Source organism: Saccopteryx bilineata, chromosome 5 (genome assembly GCF_036850765.1).
Source record: "Saccopteryx bilineata isolate mSacBil1 chromosome 5, mSacBil1_pri_phased_curated, whole genome shotgun sequence".
NCBI lineage: Eukaryota > Metazoa > Chordata > Mammalia > Chiroptera > Emballonuridae > Saccopteryx > Saccopteryx bilineata.
In genome coordinates this window covers 158,497,251-158,514,284 of record NC_089494.1, presented here as the reverse complement: position 1 = coordinate 158,514,284, position 17,034 = coordinate 158,497,251, and the positions used below count along the sequence as shown (strand labels likewise).

Genomic DNA, 17,034 nt, shown 5'->3' with positions numbered 1-17,034 from the left:
TTGAAATTTAATTCACATACTATAAAACTCACCTATTTAAAGCACATAGTTCAGTGTTATTTTTTAATTATTATTTTCATTATTTTTTAGAGAGAGGCAGGAAGAAAGAGACAGAGAGACAAGAACACTGAGCTGTTCCTCCTGTATGTGCCCTGACTGGGACAGAACCTGCAACCTTTGTGCTTGGGGATGACACACCAACCAACTGAGCTATCTGGCCAGGGCTTAATTTTTAATTTATTGATTGATTTTTAGAAAGACAGAGAGAGAAAAGGAGAGAGAGGGGAGGGGGAAAGGAAGCATTCATTTGTTGTTCCACTTAGTTGTATATTCATTGGGTGCTTCCTGTGTGTGCCCTGATCAGGGATTGAACCTGCAACCTTGTTGTTTTGGGACAATGCTCTAACCGACTGAGCTAACCAGCCAAGGAGTTCAGTGTTATTTAGTAAAGTCACAGAATTATTGAAGCATTACCTCAATCTAAGTTGGGAACATTTTCATCATCCCAAGAAATTATGTATTTTTGCTCCTTCAAATTTCTTCCAATGTTATTTTTCTAATAAAGAATCAAGATGTAAGGCAGAAACTTTGATGTCTGCTACAGTGAGAAAGCTTTACTTTGCTTGTGAAACAAACCACAAGTACATCATTGTGTATTTAATTTTTAATTTTATTAGTGACAAAGTAAATAGATATCTACAAATGTATTTAAATAAAACAAGAAAAAGAGTTGAGTTGAAATAGGGTTTCAGTGATGACTAGTCCATGTTGTGTGTTTACTGTATAAAAATCTCCAAGTTTATAAAACCTGATTTTCCCATTTTCCATGTCTTAAAAATCAGCTGCAAGAGTTTTAAAAGGGATATTTAACATTTAGAGAGAATCTAAGAAAAGCACAGCACATTGTGAGTTATGGAAGTGATTGGTAACACTATGACAAGAAGCAGGTACACTCAGTGCATGGTTAGAGGATTCTATGTAAAGAGGGATGCTCAGGACTGATGCCTGGAAGGCTCACCTGACCTCAGTGTCCCCTTCTTCCACTTGCTTCCACATTCTAAGTGGCTGAGAGGGCCGCTATGGGCATGATGGCCCTCTGTGAAATGCTTATAAGGAGCAGTGCTCTCCCTTTAGAAGGGACTACTCTTGGCTAAGCCTGCGCAGAAGGTGGGTTGCCTTTGAAGCCCTCATACCTCGCTCTGCTCTGGGTCCCACTCTTCTTCTTGGGACCTCTAGTTTCCCCAGGTGTCTATATGAGTGGTCTCACAGGGTCCTACATTTATCTGTCTCTAAAAATTCTGAGTTCTTTCATGAATGTTAGCTTAAAAGGCTATGGTTGTGTTTTATGACACCACTTATAAAAAATCCTGAGGTGCCAATTTCTATTGGCTAAAAGACACTACAACAAGAGTTAGGGCATTATTTGGGGTCAGAGAGTCCTGTCTGACATCCTTCCGACCATATCCTATACAACCACTTCCCTATAAATCCAATTCTAGATGGACAACAAACACCTAAGACCAGAGGCTGGGGTGGTGACCCTCAGACGGTTTGAGGCACATTTGGTTCTTCTCAGCACGGTCTGCCACATACACTGCGAGCCATACTTCATTCCTGACAGACTGGAAACTGCTACGACGACACAATTTAATTCACAAGCAGGAAGAATATGAACTCCATCAGTGTATTCTTCTGCATGCCTTTCATTTGGTCACCAAAGAAATTCTGCAGCTATAGCCAAATGGCTTGTCTCCAGGTTAAGGCACGACAGAAAATTTAGTGTCTGTGAGTTTGGCTCTTCATTCAATAAGGTGTGACTGTTGAAACTGGGATACAAATTTCCCAATGGCTTTGTAAACTTAAGGATCTGGGTCTGCTTGTTCTATCACACTTAATATTCAGGATATTAATTTAAAAATAACTAATGCCAGTGTAAACATGCTTTAGATACATAGGTCTATAAAATATTGCACATAAATATAAAATTTGTTCAGTAATTCTTCATAGTAATTTTTCATTATTATAAAAAGATTACAAAGTTGTGCAGACTATATGAATTTGGCTGGTCAGTTTTACATCAAATATGATAATATTACACATGATTATGGATTATTTATAAGAGTTTTAAACATCAAGTGTTTATGATGGTTAAATTCAAGATGAGGGGAAAGTAGGTTAAATAAGGATAATTTTCCAAAGTCATGTACCATAAAGATTATCAGTAAAAATGAGCAGTGAATTTGGAATAAGCAGTTCTAAAGAAAATTGTTGAGAATCCGCTTTCTAGGTCCATCTCACATCTGCGTAACTTTGTATTTCCTTCTTATTTTGGTTTAGCAGGTTTCCTCTGTGTACATAGTAAGTTTGAGGTATTGTAGAAAAAATAGGTATTTAATCCGAAGTTAAATATTGGAATTGCTTCTTATAGATGTTAAAAATGTTTATCCATATTGTTAATTACTTTTTATTAATGAACTCTAGAAATTTTACCATAATTTTTAAACACCACACAGGGTTGAGAGTACCTTAAAAACTGTGCACTGCTAATTAAGTAAATGTAAGAATTTTTAAAAAACATAAATTGCAGCTTTTTGCAAAGCTAAATTAAGCAGATGTGAGTCCTTGGAAAGTGTGAATACAAGTAATTTCAGGTGCAAGGCAGCTAAGTATTAAGTGAAACTAGCTCTGAATACCAGTTTCCTTTTCCTCAACACCGTCTAAACCCTAATGAAGCTCTGTTAAACAATTGATCTGCACAAAATGGTTATCTCAGAAGGAAATCTAGTGAGTGATTTTGAAAACCAGCTAACCAAATCTTAAATTCCCAAATCTTCTTGATGACCAGAGTATCACCTAGAGAAATGGGAAATAAGTGGTTATCCTTACTTACAGGATTCTCTTTGTCATCTCAGAAGTACTTTCACAGTACCAACAACATATACTTGTCTCCCTGAGCCATAATGTCATTAGAAATATCTCTTCCATAGGGAGGTGTCAAATATTCGGTTGGATACAGTAGTGTTGGAAGGTTCGGTCCTAGCCTATCTTCTAGGTTTCATCACCATTCAGGCGTTTTGTCTTTGCGAATTAGGTTGGATTTACCTGGAAAACAGCTGTGGTTTCCAGGCCCATTTCAAAGTGTCTGCTAAATACAGAGTGACTCAAGCAAAAGGAATCTTCCACCATGGCTGACTGTTTCTACAATGTTGAGGATGTTCCCGCTCCCAAAAGGCTCCCTGGGCTCCATGGCAACGTCTCCAAAGAGTGGTGTAGATGAGGTGACACTTCCGGGGCCTTTCCATTTGTAGGACACTGGCAGGTACAGGGAAGCCTTCATTTAACCCTTGTGCTGCTGCTTCTTTCTGAACAGGACCAGGCTTGGAGGGTTTTTTTTTTGTTTTTTTGTTTCCTTTTCATGCACCAGGGGTTTTCTCATCTGTCAGCTGTTCCCTGTCATTCATATCATCTTGGGGGGGTCTTGATCTGTCAAAGAATCCACACTGTGGAAAAGAAAAATGGGCTAGAAAATCACGCCATTCTGGAAATTTGTGAAACCCTTCGTGGTAAGAATTTTCACTTTATATATTTTCTAAGGAACTTAGAGCTCCGTGAAGGTAATCTTCCTGCTTCTCCAAATTGAGATGTGAAAACAGAGTATTCTTTACTTGAAAAGGACTTCACTGCATAGGGCAGAGTGCTCATGTCCTTCCTCTTGCCATCCTGACAGTGGGAGAATGTTTCTGTTTTACATAAACCACTTGTGGACCTTGTATCTTTTTTGGGAACTACAGCCGTATGGCCCAGGGGTTTCCTCTCTGCTTTTCTGTATGTTTTTTGGAGCACTCTCTGCTGACAGCACTATCTGCTGACCAGGGAAGGGAGGGTCTCTCCTGAAATACACTGCAGGCTTCCTCAGGATAGATTACAGAAGGAAGTGAGGAGATCTTTGAGTATCTTTTGACACTTGGTGGAACATAGAGAGGAAAATTAGATTGGTCATTTATTTCAATCTCAGAACATTTTAGGTATTTTGCAAAGATTAATAAAGAACTCAGGGAAGAGGTGATTCTAGAATGTTCATCCTCCTGAATCTCAAATTAGTATTTGGTGTAGGAGATTATATCTTTTTGTAGAAACCCAGAACCTCAATTTTTACTTACTGTTTCTTTATTGGAAGCCCAATTCATTGGGTTTGCCTTATAACTATCAAGTTGTCTTTCAGTTGTAGGACTAGCACAATGTTCTGTCAATTGGCACATGTAGCTATAACATTTATGGAAATACAGTTACTATAACAGAATAACACAATAATCTCTTTCTAAAGGTGTGTAAGACTATGGGGGCTCAGGATGGCACAAAAGAGCTGATAATGACCACAGACACCAGTATTTAAAAGGCAAGGTTTTCTCAGTCTATATCTATTAAGGATGTTGTATATTGTTTTAAAATAAAAACACACTATGATTTTTGGAGAACCTCAACAATAGTGGTTAACTAAGATGTGACTGCATTAATGACCCTGATAGTCACATAATTCTGACATTGTTCCTATTTTGGAATGGAAAACTGTTAAAATTGGTAGTCATGTTTGTTTTGGGACCATAATTTAATTTCTATTGTAAACTTTTAGAACAAAATTCAGTAAAACACATGAAAGAGTAAGTTATGTCTTCCTAATGGAGGTGAACTAATTGGCCAGATTAAAAAGAAAACAAAAAACAAAAAAAACCAGTCTAAGAACATTACAAGCATGATCTATTTGCCGTACCTGATAGTTCAAGTACCAATTAATTACTATATTAATTGTACCTGTGTAGTTCTTGTAAAAAAACTCAAAGGATTGCTGATAAGACCATTTCAATAAAAAGCTTAAGATCTTGGTCAATTAAACAAGAAAAAGAAGTCTTCCTCTCTTCCTCAGACATTATCACTCCAAGCATATTGGAAAAAAGATCATAGATCTTAGTTAACAAAGTCAAATTTTCTATATAGTTATATAAGATAAAAGCAGCATTTTAATGCAGCATCCCTAGTATTCTTAAATGTCAGCTACTCAAGCCTAGTTTGCCAAAGCAACAAGATACAATGTTACTTTTACATTTTTTAGAGCATAAAAACTCCCAAATCATACCTTTAGCATTGTCTTTTTAAATCCCAAGATCTATCCTTCTAAATCCCTTCAGTGGCCTCTCTACTCAGAAAGGAAAGGAAAGAAACTTACCTTCCATAAAGCTAAGGTCAAAATGGCCAGAACCAACAATCCAAGAAGTATTGCTAGTATTATCACCCACAATGGGATTGAGAAGGAAACATTTGGGGTTGCCCAGATAACTGACGTCTTAATCTGAAATGGAAAATAAAGCAAATGAACTCAAATTTGAAAACTCTTTGGTGAAATAAAGCAGTAGTTACCAATATGATATTGTGGGTAAGGATCCATATAATAATTGAAACCATCCTAGGAGAGAGTGAAAGGGTTATCACCCTTGAACACGGATCTTAAAATTCACACATTCTCACATTTCCCAGGTTGGGTGAAAGTCTAATTACAGATACTTTGTGGACGTTTGGCTTCTAATAGCACAAAAACCCTAGAATAGAGTTGAGGCGGACCAGGAACCAACAAGGTAGAAAGGAATGACCTTAAATTGGACTGGACCATAACAACAATGGCTAAAAGTAGACTCTACAAAAGGCCAAGTCTGTCTACTCATGTTTCTCCATGGAACTGAGCTTACCTCAGTGAGAGGTAAGCTTGTGAACAACCACAGATGGTTAGATGGTTGCATGTACAAGAAGGTTAGATATCACCTCATCTAACACCCCCCCTCCCCACTGGTTTACAGATGAGATAAATGAGTCCCAGCAGGCTAAGTGACTCATATAACTAATTAGTGGTGGCACCTCTTTTCCTTGAGATTCTCTGCTCTATCAGTGAATCAGTGAAGGGTAGCCCAGCCCAGATTGGGAGCCTAGCCATCTGGTATTTTATGGAAGTAACTATAGTAAACAAAATGAACACTAATTGTCCTGATGTTTTGGAGTTGTCTTCAATCCTAAATCCAAACTGAAACTCATTTTACTCCCTACTCACTGCTACAAGGGAGCTTGGAAGTAAATGAGACCTCCCAGCAGGACTGCACACTCAATGTCTGTGAACCAGCCCTGTCCCCAGCACAGGCACAAGATGCTCTCCTACTGTTTATGTGCGGGGGCCCATGGCTCTGGAGATTCAGAGAGCAAATAAGCTGCAGACCCCCACAAAAATCAAGGAGAAACCCCCACCATGCTGCTAACACCTTATGTTAAGAAAAATAAAAAAAAGTGGTAGAGCGTTGGCCTGGCGTGCAGGAGTCCCGGGTTCGATTCCCGGTCAGGGTACACAGGAGAAGCGCCAATCTGCTTCTCCACCCCTCCCCCTCTCCTTCCTCTCTGTCTCTCTCTTCCCCTCCCGCAGCCAAGGCTCCATTGGAGCAAAGATGACCCAGGTGCTGGGGATGGCTCTATGGCCTCTGCCTCAGGCGCTAGAGTGGCTCTGGTCACAACAGAGCAACACCCCAGATGGGCAGAGCATTGCCCCCTGGTGGGCATGCCGGGTGGATCCCGGTCGGGCGCATGCAGGAGTCTGTCTGACTGCCTCCCCGTTTCCAACTTCAGAAAAATACAAAAGAAAAAAAAAGTGTATTCTTGGATCCAGAATGTTTTTCACCAAGGCGGGCCTACTAGTTACAGACAGAAAGAAGCAAGCATTACCTCTGCTAAACTGGTTGAAAGTGATCCTTGTTTTAACTGAGTTGGTTGGATCGATCATGACAAACATGATCCAGACAAACATTCAAGAACTCGAGGCCACAATTCCCTAACCCACCAGTCAGGAACAGATGACTTCATGATGAAGGCTGGTGGTTCTCAAACTTCCCCTGGCTGGAAACATGATGTCTTCACAGCCAGCACTCCAGTATCGGGCCCTGACCCTGCTCATGTCTCTGCTTCTGTCTCCTTAACGAGAGGCAAGCATCCTGTTGATCCTCCTCCCAGCTTGCCAGGGTTTTACTGCTTCTTTCATCTTGGTCCACTTCCTCTATGCAACACACACACTGATGACTTAATTCATTGGGTTCTCCAGATGCAAATATCATTTATATTTAGATCAAATGACAGAATTGCAGTGTGAAACTGCTAGTCACACCACATGGACAACAGTGCTAAGGACTGGATATGTTGTGGTCTCAACGAGAAAAAGGCAGACGGTAACTTACTGCTGTAAGTACAGTGTGTCCGTAAAGTCATGGTGCACTTTTGACCGGTCACAGGAAAGCAACAAAAGACGATAGAAATGTGAAATCTGCACCAAATAAAAGGAAAACTCTCCCTGTTTCATACCTATTCAGTGCAGTTGGATGTGGGCTCACGCACAGATTTTTTAGGGCTCCTTAGGTAGCTATCCTATATAGCCTCTACAGACTCATCACTGACTGATGGCTACCAGAACGGAGTTTCTCCACCAAACTGCCGGTTTCCTTCAACTGCTTATCCCACCGAGTAATGTTATTCCTATGTGGTGGTGCTTTGTTATAAATGCACCGATATTCACATTGCACTTTGGTCACAGATTTGAATTTAGCGAGCTACAGAACACACTGAACTTTCCTCTGTACCATCCACATCTTGACTGGCATGGCCGTGGGCTGCTCTGCTGTATACATGGTGTTATGTCATCATCTGCACATGCGCACATGCTGCCACATCATCCTATAGAAACTGGGAGGTTTTTCCTTTTATTTGGTGCAGATTTCACATTTCTATCATCTTTTGTTGCTTTCCTGTGACTGGTCAAAAGTGCACCATGACTTTACGGACACACTGTACTTTCTTCCTTTGACTATTAACATTCCTCGCCAGCTTTGTCCTGCATTGTCACTTCAATAGAAAGTGCTACATTCCGTAATCATAATGGCATTACCTTCACCCAAGCAGTCACAGTCTAAGGACAGGACACATGATATATAAACTGAAGAAATGCATTACAAGGGCTCATAGCAGTCACAATGCCACTCGGATTCTGTAGCTGAAGTAATTTATTTAAAATCTATCCTTCGGCCCTGGCCGGTTTGCTCAGTGGCAGAGCGTCTGCCCAGTGTGTGGAAGTCCTGGGTTTGATTCCTGGCCAGGGCACATAGGGAAAGCGCCCATCTGCTTCTCCATGCTTCCCCCTCTCCTTTCTCTCTCTCTCTCTTCTCCTCCCACAGCCAAGGCTCCATTGGAGCAAAGTTGGCCCAGGTGCTGAGGATGGCTCCATATCCTCCACCTCAGGCACTAGAATGGATCCAGTTGCAATGGAATAACGCCTCAGGTGGGCAGAGCATCACCCCCTAGTGGGCTAGCCAGGTGGATCCTGGTTGGGCGCATTCAGGAGTCTGTCTCTGCCTCCCCGCTTCTCACTTCAGAAAAATACAAAAAACAAAACAAAAAAAAAAAACCCTATTCTTCATGTATCCTACCCTATATGAGCAAATCAAGGACTAGATCACTTCTTGATCAATTGTTTTTACATTCCTTTCTCTTAGTGAATTTCATCTGATAACATATATGAAATCAGCATACAGTCCTAACATTATGAGGTCCTGGGAGAAAGGACTTGAAGTACCTTTTTTTTTTTTTTTTTTAAGTGAGAGGAGGAAGATAGAGAGACAGACTCTCACATATGCCCTGGCCCACAGCCAGGGCTCGGACCAATTGAGCTAGCCTCTGTGTCCAGGGCCAATACTTGAACCAACTGAGCCACAGGCTGAAAGAAAGAGAGAGAGAAGGGGGAGAGGAAGGGAAGAGAAGCAGATGGTCACTTCTCATATGTGCCCTGACAAGGGATCAAACCTGCGATGTCTGCATGCTGGGCCTATGCTCTACCCACTGAGCCAACTGGACAAGGCCAAAGTGTTATTTTATTTAATTTAATTTTTACAGATACAGAGAGAGAGTCAGAGAGAGGGATAGATAGGGACAGACAGACAGAAATGGAGAGAGATGAGAAGATCAATTATTAGTTTTTCATTGCGATACCTTAGTTGTTCATTGATTGCTTTCTCATATGTGCCTTGACCGTGGGCCTTTAGCAGACCGAGTAACCCCTTGCTCAAGCCAGCAACTTTGGGTCCAAGCTAGTGAGCTTTGCTCAAACCAGATGAGCCTGTACTCAAGCTGACGACCTCGGGGTCTCGAACCTGGGTCCTTGGCATCCCAATCCGACGCTCTATCCACTGCGCCATGGCCTGGTCAGGTTGAAGTGCTATTTTGAAATGACCCTAATGCTACTGGGAACAGACTGACACAGTCTTGGTAATGAGAATTTCAGATTTTTGGAACTGAAAGGGATGGTAATGATCATGAACTCACCGCCCAGTTACATTGCCCCAGGAGAGAGGAAATCTGGAGCCATATAAAATTCTGAGGCTTCTTATGTTTTTTCCTCTCATAAGCTCTAAATCTATGGAGTAAATACAGTTTCATATGCATATATTTTGTGCATATGTTAGAGAGCACCTGAATTTACTAATAGGTAATTTAGAATAAGACAGGCCACAGACTATTCAAATTTTTAGTTAGGTCCTGGCCAGTTTCCTCAGTGGATAGAGCATTAGCCCAGTGTATGAAAATCCTGGGTTTGATTCATGACCGCGCACACAGGAGAAGCAATTATCTGCTTCTCTTCCTTTTCCTCTTCCCCTTCTTTCCCTCTTCTGATCTTGCAGCCAGTGGTGTTGGCCCCAGGTGCTGAGGATAGCTCAGTTGGTCTAACTGTTGGCCTCAGGCACTGAGGATAGTTCAGTTGAGTCAAACATCGGCCCCAGATGGGAGTTGCCAGGTAGATCCCAGTCAGAGCACATACAAGAGTCTGTCTCAGTATCTCCCCTCTTCTCACTTTCAATTAGGTTCATCTGTAGAAAGGAGCAGGGGAGATCATTTACAAAGAACTAATAATGATATTTGAAAGTTTTGGTTTTTTTGCAGGAGTGATTGATAAGTAGGAATTAAACATTAAATTGAACAGGATATGCTAAGTAGGGTCTCTTGAAGCAGAAAACTGTTTTATAGGTATGCTTAGAAAAACTATTGGGTTTTTGTTTGCATTCATTTCTAAAGATTCTGAGAGCAGCGTCTTTTAAAAAAGTCCGAGACTAGATGATAACTACTGTCCTTTCCAGTTTACAAACTCTGAAATCCTCATCGCCACACTGTTGTCAATCTGTTTCCAGTAATGTTATGTTCCTTTAAAAAATACCCCTTCATACTCTCTCTGAAAATGTTCAATGTTAGGATTACATATATTGTATGTATTTCCTATATGTCATCATATGTAATTATCTAAGAGGAGTGGACATAAAGAATTTTAAAAACAGGCAGGCCGGAAGTGGCCGATTCCTTCTGCACCGGCATTCTGCTCTCACTGCTGCTGCCTCAACAACATCCATGTGGCACTGAGGCTGCCCAACCTTCTCAGTCTAAGTGAGTGCAGCTTCAGAGACCTTCCCTGGCCCCAGTTGTTTTTATTCCTAAATGTATTCAGGCTTTTTGCTGCATAGTCAAGAAGTCACTACACTAAGGAGGATGAAAATCCAGAAAACCAACAGCAGTGCCCAGAGCATTTCCTCAGATTTCCAGTGCAGAGGAGCCAGGCGCCGGCTGCTGCAAAGAGGTAGGTGAACAGTCAAGTGTGGCCCATCACTGGGAGAGTCACATCTTGAAAAGAGAGGTGTTCCTGAGAACACATGGATTTGGGATTCATGCGATGTATGTTAAGCCTGTAAATGACAAGGGGGCATTTCATCTGCAGGTGGAAACAGCTTTTCCTACAACTCAATCAACATTTTGTATAAATAAACTAGAAACTTGAACTGCAAGGTGACTAAAAGAAAATGACTTAGTGGGTCACATTTATGGGTCTGAAAATTATTTAAATTTGTATTGGTGCTGTGGAAATTTATGAAGGTTTTGGGAAAGCTTGGCAAAGAAATAAAATGTTGAAAATACCAAAAATTTGTTACTTTTAATATTTATGGGTTTTTTTTGCAGTTCCTTTTGACAAACCCACAAGAAGCTTGCCTTATACTTTGGATAATAAAGAATGACAAAAATAGGTCTTATATTCTAGAGTTTCCAATGATTAATCACTGACTTAATAAGAATATTCATTCATTTCCGATAAGATATATTAAACATCTCATGTTTGCTGCAGCTCTATGGGTATTCTCATCAGCTCCAAGCAAGGTTACTTTCTGTAACCTTGCTCTAGATCAGTGCTGTCCCATAGAAACATAATGTAAGCTTAATTTAAAATTTTAAAATTAATTTAAAATTTTCTAGTAGCCACATTTTTAAAAAGGAATAAGAAAGATGGGGCATTAATTTTACTATACAGTCTGACCAGGCAGTGGTGCAGTGGATAGAGCGTCAGACTGGGACATGGAGGACCCAGGTTCGAGACCCTGAGGTCACAGGCTTGAGTGTGGGCTCATCTGGTTTGAGCAAGGCTCATCAGCTTGAGTCCAAGATCTCTGGCTTGAGCAAGGAGTCAGTAGGTCTGCTGCAGCCCCTCAGTCAAGGCACATATCAGAAAGCAATAAATGAGAAACTAAGGTGCTGCAACAAAAAATTGCTGCTTCTCATCTTTCACCCTTATGGTCTGTCTGTCCCTATCTGTCCTTCTCTCTGTCTCTCCTACTCTGTCACACACACACAAATTTTTTTATTATACATTTTCTCTAACTCTAAATATCAAAACTATAATTTCAACATACAAAAATATTATTTAAATATTTACATTCTTTTTTTAAAATTCTTACTAACTCTCCAAAACCCAGTGCATATTAATAGTTGCAGCACATAATAATTGCTATATAGTTAAAATGAAATATAGTCTTACCAAGACAATAAAGCTGGGTTTAATAGAAAAAACATTTTATATAGCTGCTGTAAACTTATAGTTTTAAGTTTACATTTAAATGAGATTAAATGAAATAAAACTACAAGTTCAACTCATAGGTCGCACTGGCCACATTTCAGGTACTCAGTATCCACGTGTGGCTGGCAGCCACCACACTGGCTCGCACAGCGTTAGGATGTCTGTGTAATCTCACACAATGCTGGATTAACTGAATTACCCACCTCCAAGAGTCTTTCACCAAGACGGTGGTCCTAAGGCAGAACATGGGAAATACTTTTAGGACTAAACATTTTTCTTAAGAACATAGGCTTGTGATTATATATTTTAACTGCTTTAAGAAAGAAAGGTAATGTTAAGTAACTGAAGTACTTAAAATTTAGGGAGAAAATTTGAATTGCATGTCAACTAATGAACAAGCTGTTTTAATTCATTGTTATGTATCAAGAACCTACAAACTCTTTAAGGAAATAGTATAAACTTTTAACAATTCACTTATTATAATTACCTGCAATTTTAGGAAGCGGGATCCATAAATTGTAAGCAGTTTAGATTTTCTCAAAGTGATGCTAAGTAGGAAACATTTAATCTTACCTTCATCATGTTGTAAATCCTCTTGTTCTTTATTATGGTTAAAAGACCATAAATAAATCTTTAATATGCCTCCATTTCCTCATTGACATTTATGATACACTTTTGTAAGTTTTGACAAAAAGACCAAGGTAGAAAGAAAAAGCTCCCGTGTATTTGCAACTGTAATTAATGTTGACGTCTGTATTTATGTATCACAAAATCTTGTGTAAATATACTTCACTGGGGTCATAAGGATGTTTTAAATAAATATACCAAGACACCCTACCTACAGTTGCCATTTTAACATAAGGTAGACCAGCTGAACACACATTTTAACAACATTTATATAGCTGCTGCGAGATAAGTAGTCCCTATCTTAAGGTCAAACCCCAAACTATTGTTTAATATAGGAATCCCATTTTAAGCAGCTGAAATTTTGTGAACAATCCTAAAAACCAAATGTATTGGCAGTTTATGGATGAGTTTTTTAGATGAACATTTTCATGACATATTTTAGAATAGCCACCTCTGAAGTAATACCAGGCAATAATATTCTCTTCTAGATGTAAATTGTGGAATTTGCGTTAGTTATGTGCAACACAAATGTCAAAATTAATTGGAAAGCAAAAAAAAAAAAAAAGTGTTAAGTATCGAGGAATGTTTTTCTGCCATGCTGTAATGAATCGATGCTGTCACATCCCTCTGCTTCATGCAACCTTCCCTTCACCTCTGAACATAACAAGTGTCACGTCACATGAGGATTTCATTTTTACCAGCACAGAAACTATGCAAGAAGCAGCAGATGGGAACTGCTATTTTTTCAATATGAAGAGCTCATAAAGACCTCAAGAATGCTTGAATTATGACCATGTTGAAAGGGAGTATAAACAAACTAATCATCCCACACAAGGGCCTAGGAAAACAAGCAAATATTCTCTAGTCTCGCCAAGGAAGAAGGAACTGAGAGACTTTATCCCCAGTGGCGGAGTAGGGATTGGAGCTCTGATGATTTTCAAGCTACTGGTTCTAATGAGTTCTACCACCTTATAAAAAGAGAGGAAGGGAGAGAGAGACAGGAACATTGATCTGCTCCTGTATGTGCTCTGACCAAGGATTGAACTGGCAACCTCTGCACTTCCAGATGATGCTCTAGCCAACAGATCTATGCAGCCAGGGTGAGTTCTACCACCTTAAAGCAATTCTCTCCCTCTGGGCTCTTTTCGAGGTAGGAATGACAAGACTTTTGAGAACTCACTATAATAAAAGTCTGAATGTTTCTCCAGTTACAGTTGAGTCCTCACTTAACATCACAGATAGATTCTAGGACTTTAAGTAAACTGACATAAAATGAAACCAATTTTACCATAGGCTACTTGACATAAATAAGAGTTAAGTTCTTAGGGCATCTCATCAACTTGGTGACTGAACAACGTTGAACAAAATGTTATTCCAGGACCTGCTGGCTCCTTACATAAATGATGTGACAAGTTATCTGCATCAGATAACAAGACTTTTTTTAAAAAAATGCAGGAAAAGGGGTGGTGAGGGTGAGGGAAGCATGTATCTGCTCATTTCGTGGCCCTTCTGAGATGAGTTGAGAACAGCAGGCTGTCACCTGTGGCCAGCACAGAAAGATGCAACACTGTTGATGGAATCGACTGGAACATGTGTTTCTGTGAATGAACATGTGGTCAGAGACAACGAAAGGGCCCAGATTTATCTTCCTTAGAGCCACAAGCCTTTGAACCTCTCTGGATGAACATTCTATATTAAAGACCCCAAGTCTCTATTTTCTAAGTTGAACATAAATCCAGATGATAACAGACATCTTGAGAAGGAGAGGTGAACTGAACGAAGAAAGCTGTGGCAGTGCTTGCTTTGAAATGCCACCAAAGTTTACCGAAATGGTTCGACTTTACGAATCTAGTGACATTTCTGATATTGGGAAGGTTATTATTATTGAGACTTGAGACTTAGTTGTCCCAGGTACAGTGCTAAGGCTTTCTATACATAATGTTATAGTGGTACCTTGAGATACGAGCAGACCAACATACGATTTTTTTTTTTAACAGAGACAGAGAGAGAGTCAGAGAGAGGGATAGACAAGGACAGACAGGAACGGAGAGATGAGAAACATCAATCATTAGTTTTTCGTTGTGCTTTGTGACACCTTAGTTGTTCATTGATTGCTTTATCATATGTGCCTTGACCGCGGGCCTTCAGCAGACCGAGTAACCCCTTGCTCAAGCTAGGGACCTTGGGTCCAAGCTGGTGAGCTTTGCTCAAACCAGATGAGCCTGCGCTCAAGCTGGCGACCTCGGGGTCTCGAACCTGAGTCCTTTTGTATCCCAGTCCGATGCTCTATCCACTGCACCACTGCCTGGTCAGGCAACATAAATTTTTTTTTTTTAAGATATAAGCTGCGAATCAGTCAGTATTTTTGCTCAAGATCTGAGCAAAATTCTAAGATACAAGTCCTGTTTCAGGAAGCTGCCACTAGTTGGTGCGATGGTGCACGGGTCCAGTATCAGTAGCACAACACCAGCATCTCGTTCTTTCTCACATGTTACCCAAAGAATCAAGTCGAATCTCATGCGCTGTACTCATTCTTACATTATTTTTGCATTTTTTGCTAACTTTTTTTGTGTGCTATCATGGGGCCGAAGAAAGTGAGTATAAAGGACAGTGATGAGAAGAAGAAGAGAATGATGTTGACAGAAGTAAAGCAAGAAATAATAGAAAAACATGAGCATGGTGTACGAGTGATTGAATTGGCAAGGCTGTACAACCGCAATACATCTACAATTTGTAACATCCTTAAACAAAAGGATGCCATCAAAAGTGCAAATCCAGTGAAAGGAACTACAATTCTGTCCTAATTAAGGACAAATATCCATGAAGAAATGGAGAAGCTTCTGCTGGTGTGGGTGAAAGAGAAAGAGCTGGCAGGAGATACAGTGACGAAGACTAATGTGCGAAAAGGCACGTATTATTTATGATGACTTGAAGAAGAAAGAACCATCAACCTCAAAAGAGGTAGTAGAAGATACATTTAAGGCAAGTCATGGCTGGTTTGAAAAGAAACACCCAGAAAAAGTTTCAACTGGTCGTGCTTCAGCACTTTTTAATGACACTTGTTTGTCACATTTCCGTAACATTTTAAAAGGCAGGCTAGAGCAAACTTCTTTGGATAGATTTTTATTCAAAAGCCCTTCAAGTGAAAGTGCCGAAAGTGCAGCCAAAAAGGCAAAAACAAGTGATGATTAAGTGAAAAATACGTAATGTTAAGCTTAGGTTAAGTTTAAAGTTAAGAAAGTGCATTTTTTTACAATTATTTTTTGTCATTTTATTTTAAGTAAAGAAAGTGCAGTTTTAGTTTTGTTTAAAGTAAAGAAAATGCAGTTTTAGTTTACATTTAGTGTTAAAAAAGTGCAGTTTTAGTTTACGTGTCTACAGTGCCTGCATCCCTTCCTCCCTCCCTCCTCCTCTGCCTTTCACCTCCGTTAGCCACACTTGTCTGTCTCCAAGTAAGAATACAGTACTAAATAACACTTTTTTCTTTTATTTCATATATTTTGTTATGCAGTGATAAAGTATACATGTGTGTTTCTTGATTAAAAACATGTCTTTTTCATAATTTAGGATGGTTTGGGAATGTTTCACAGGGCTGGAATGAATTAAATCTATTTCAGTTATTTTAAATGGGAGAAATTTGTTTTGATATACGAGTTGACTGACTTACGAGCTCGGTTACAGAACAAATTAAACTCCTATCTCAAGGTACCACTGTATTGTCTCAACAACTCTTTCAGGTGGATATGAGTAACAGCCTCAGCAAAGCAGAATGGTTTCTTGAAGGTTTTTTAATCAGAGTGGGGTGGATCCAGGACAGAGTTTAGAAAATCTATTTGAAATTGTGCATTTTCCTCTGCTGTCTGCCTGTGCTAAAAATTCTCAATCTTAGTTTCACTGCAGAATTGTCTCTTGTAGATCTTTTAAAGCAGTGTCAAAGCCCCACGTAAGACACACTTAATCCTGATATTTGAGGTAAAGACTTAGCACATATATATGTCTAAAGTTGCGTGAGTGATGACGCTTTTCGATACTTAGGTTTGAGAATCGCTGTTCAGTGGGTTAGTTTAATTTAGATTACTGAAAGAGTTAGTCTAGAAAGATTTAATCTCACAATGACATTTGAAGACCTATGCTGATAAAAAAAAGTATGGTAATATCTATTTATATGCCATCCAAAGCAACACTTCTCAAATTTTATTGTGAACATAATACCCTGATGCTTTTGAAAAAATGCAGGTCCGTAGTGAAGTCTGTTTTGGAATTTCTAACTATTCCTAGGTGATGTTGGGGCTGTTGGTTTTGTAAACTACACTTTAAGTAACAGGGATCTGGGGACCAGAGTATAAGTGGGGGTCGTGATTGTCTATGGAGAGTCAAGAAATAAAGGTTGAAGTCATAATACTGTTTCCTGGAGCCCTGGCTATGATCACTTTCCTGGTAAAGGCAGA

General features: G+C 39.7%; 1 protein-coding gene across 1 annotated transcript in view; it reads right to left on the bottom strand.

The window, feature by feature from the left end:
• Window positions 1–678: 678 nt before the first annotated feature.
• ITGA8 (integrin subunit alpha 8) overlaps window positions 679–17,034 on the bottom strand; it is a 287,595-nt gene continuing 271,239 nt past the window's right edge. The window contains exons 29-30 of the mRNA XM_066280756.1: window positions 5,222–5,344; window positions 679–3,500 (exon numbers count right to left, since the gene is read on the bottom strand). Coding sequence (XP_066136853.1) covers window positions 3,414–3,500; window positions 5,222–5,344 — 210 coding nt within the window. The 3' untranslated portion in view covers window positions 679–3,413. The remainder of the gene's footprint in view (window positions 3,501–5,221; window positions 5,345–17,034) is intronic.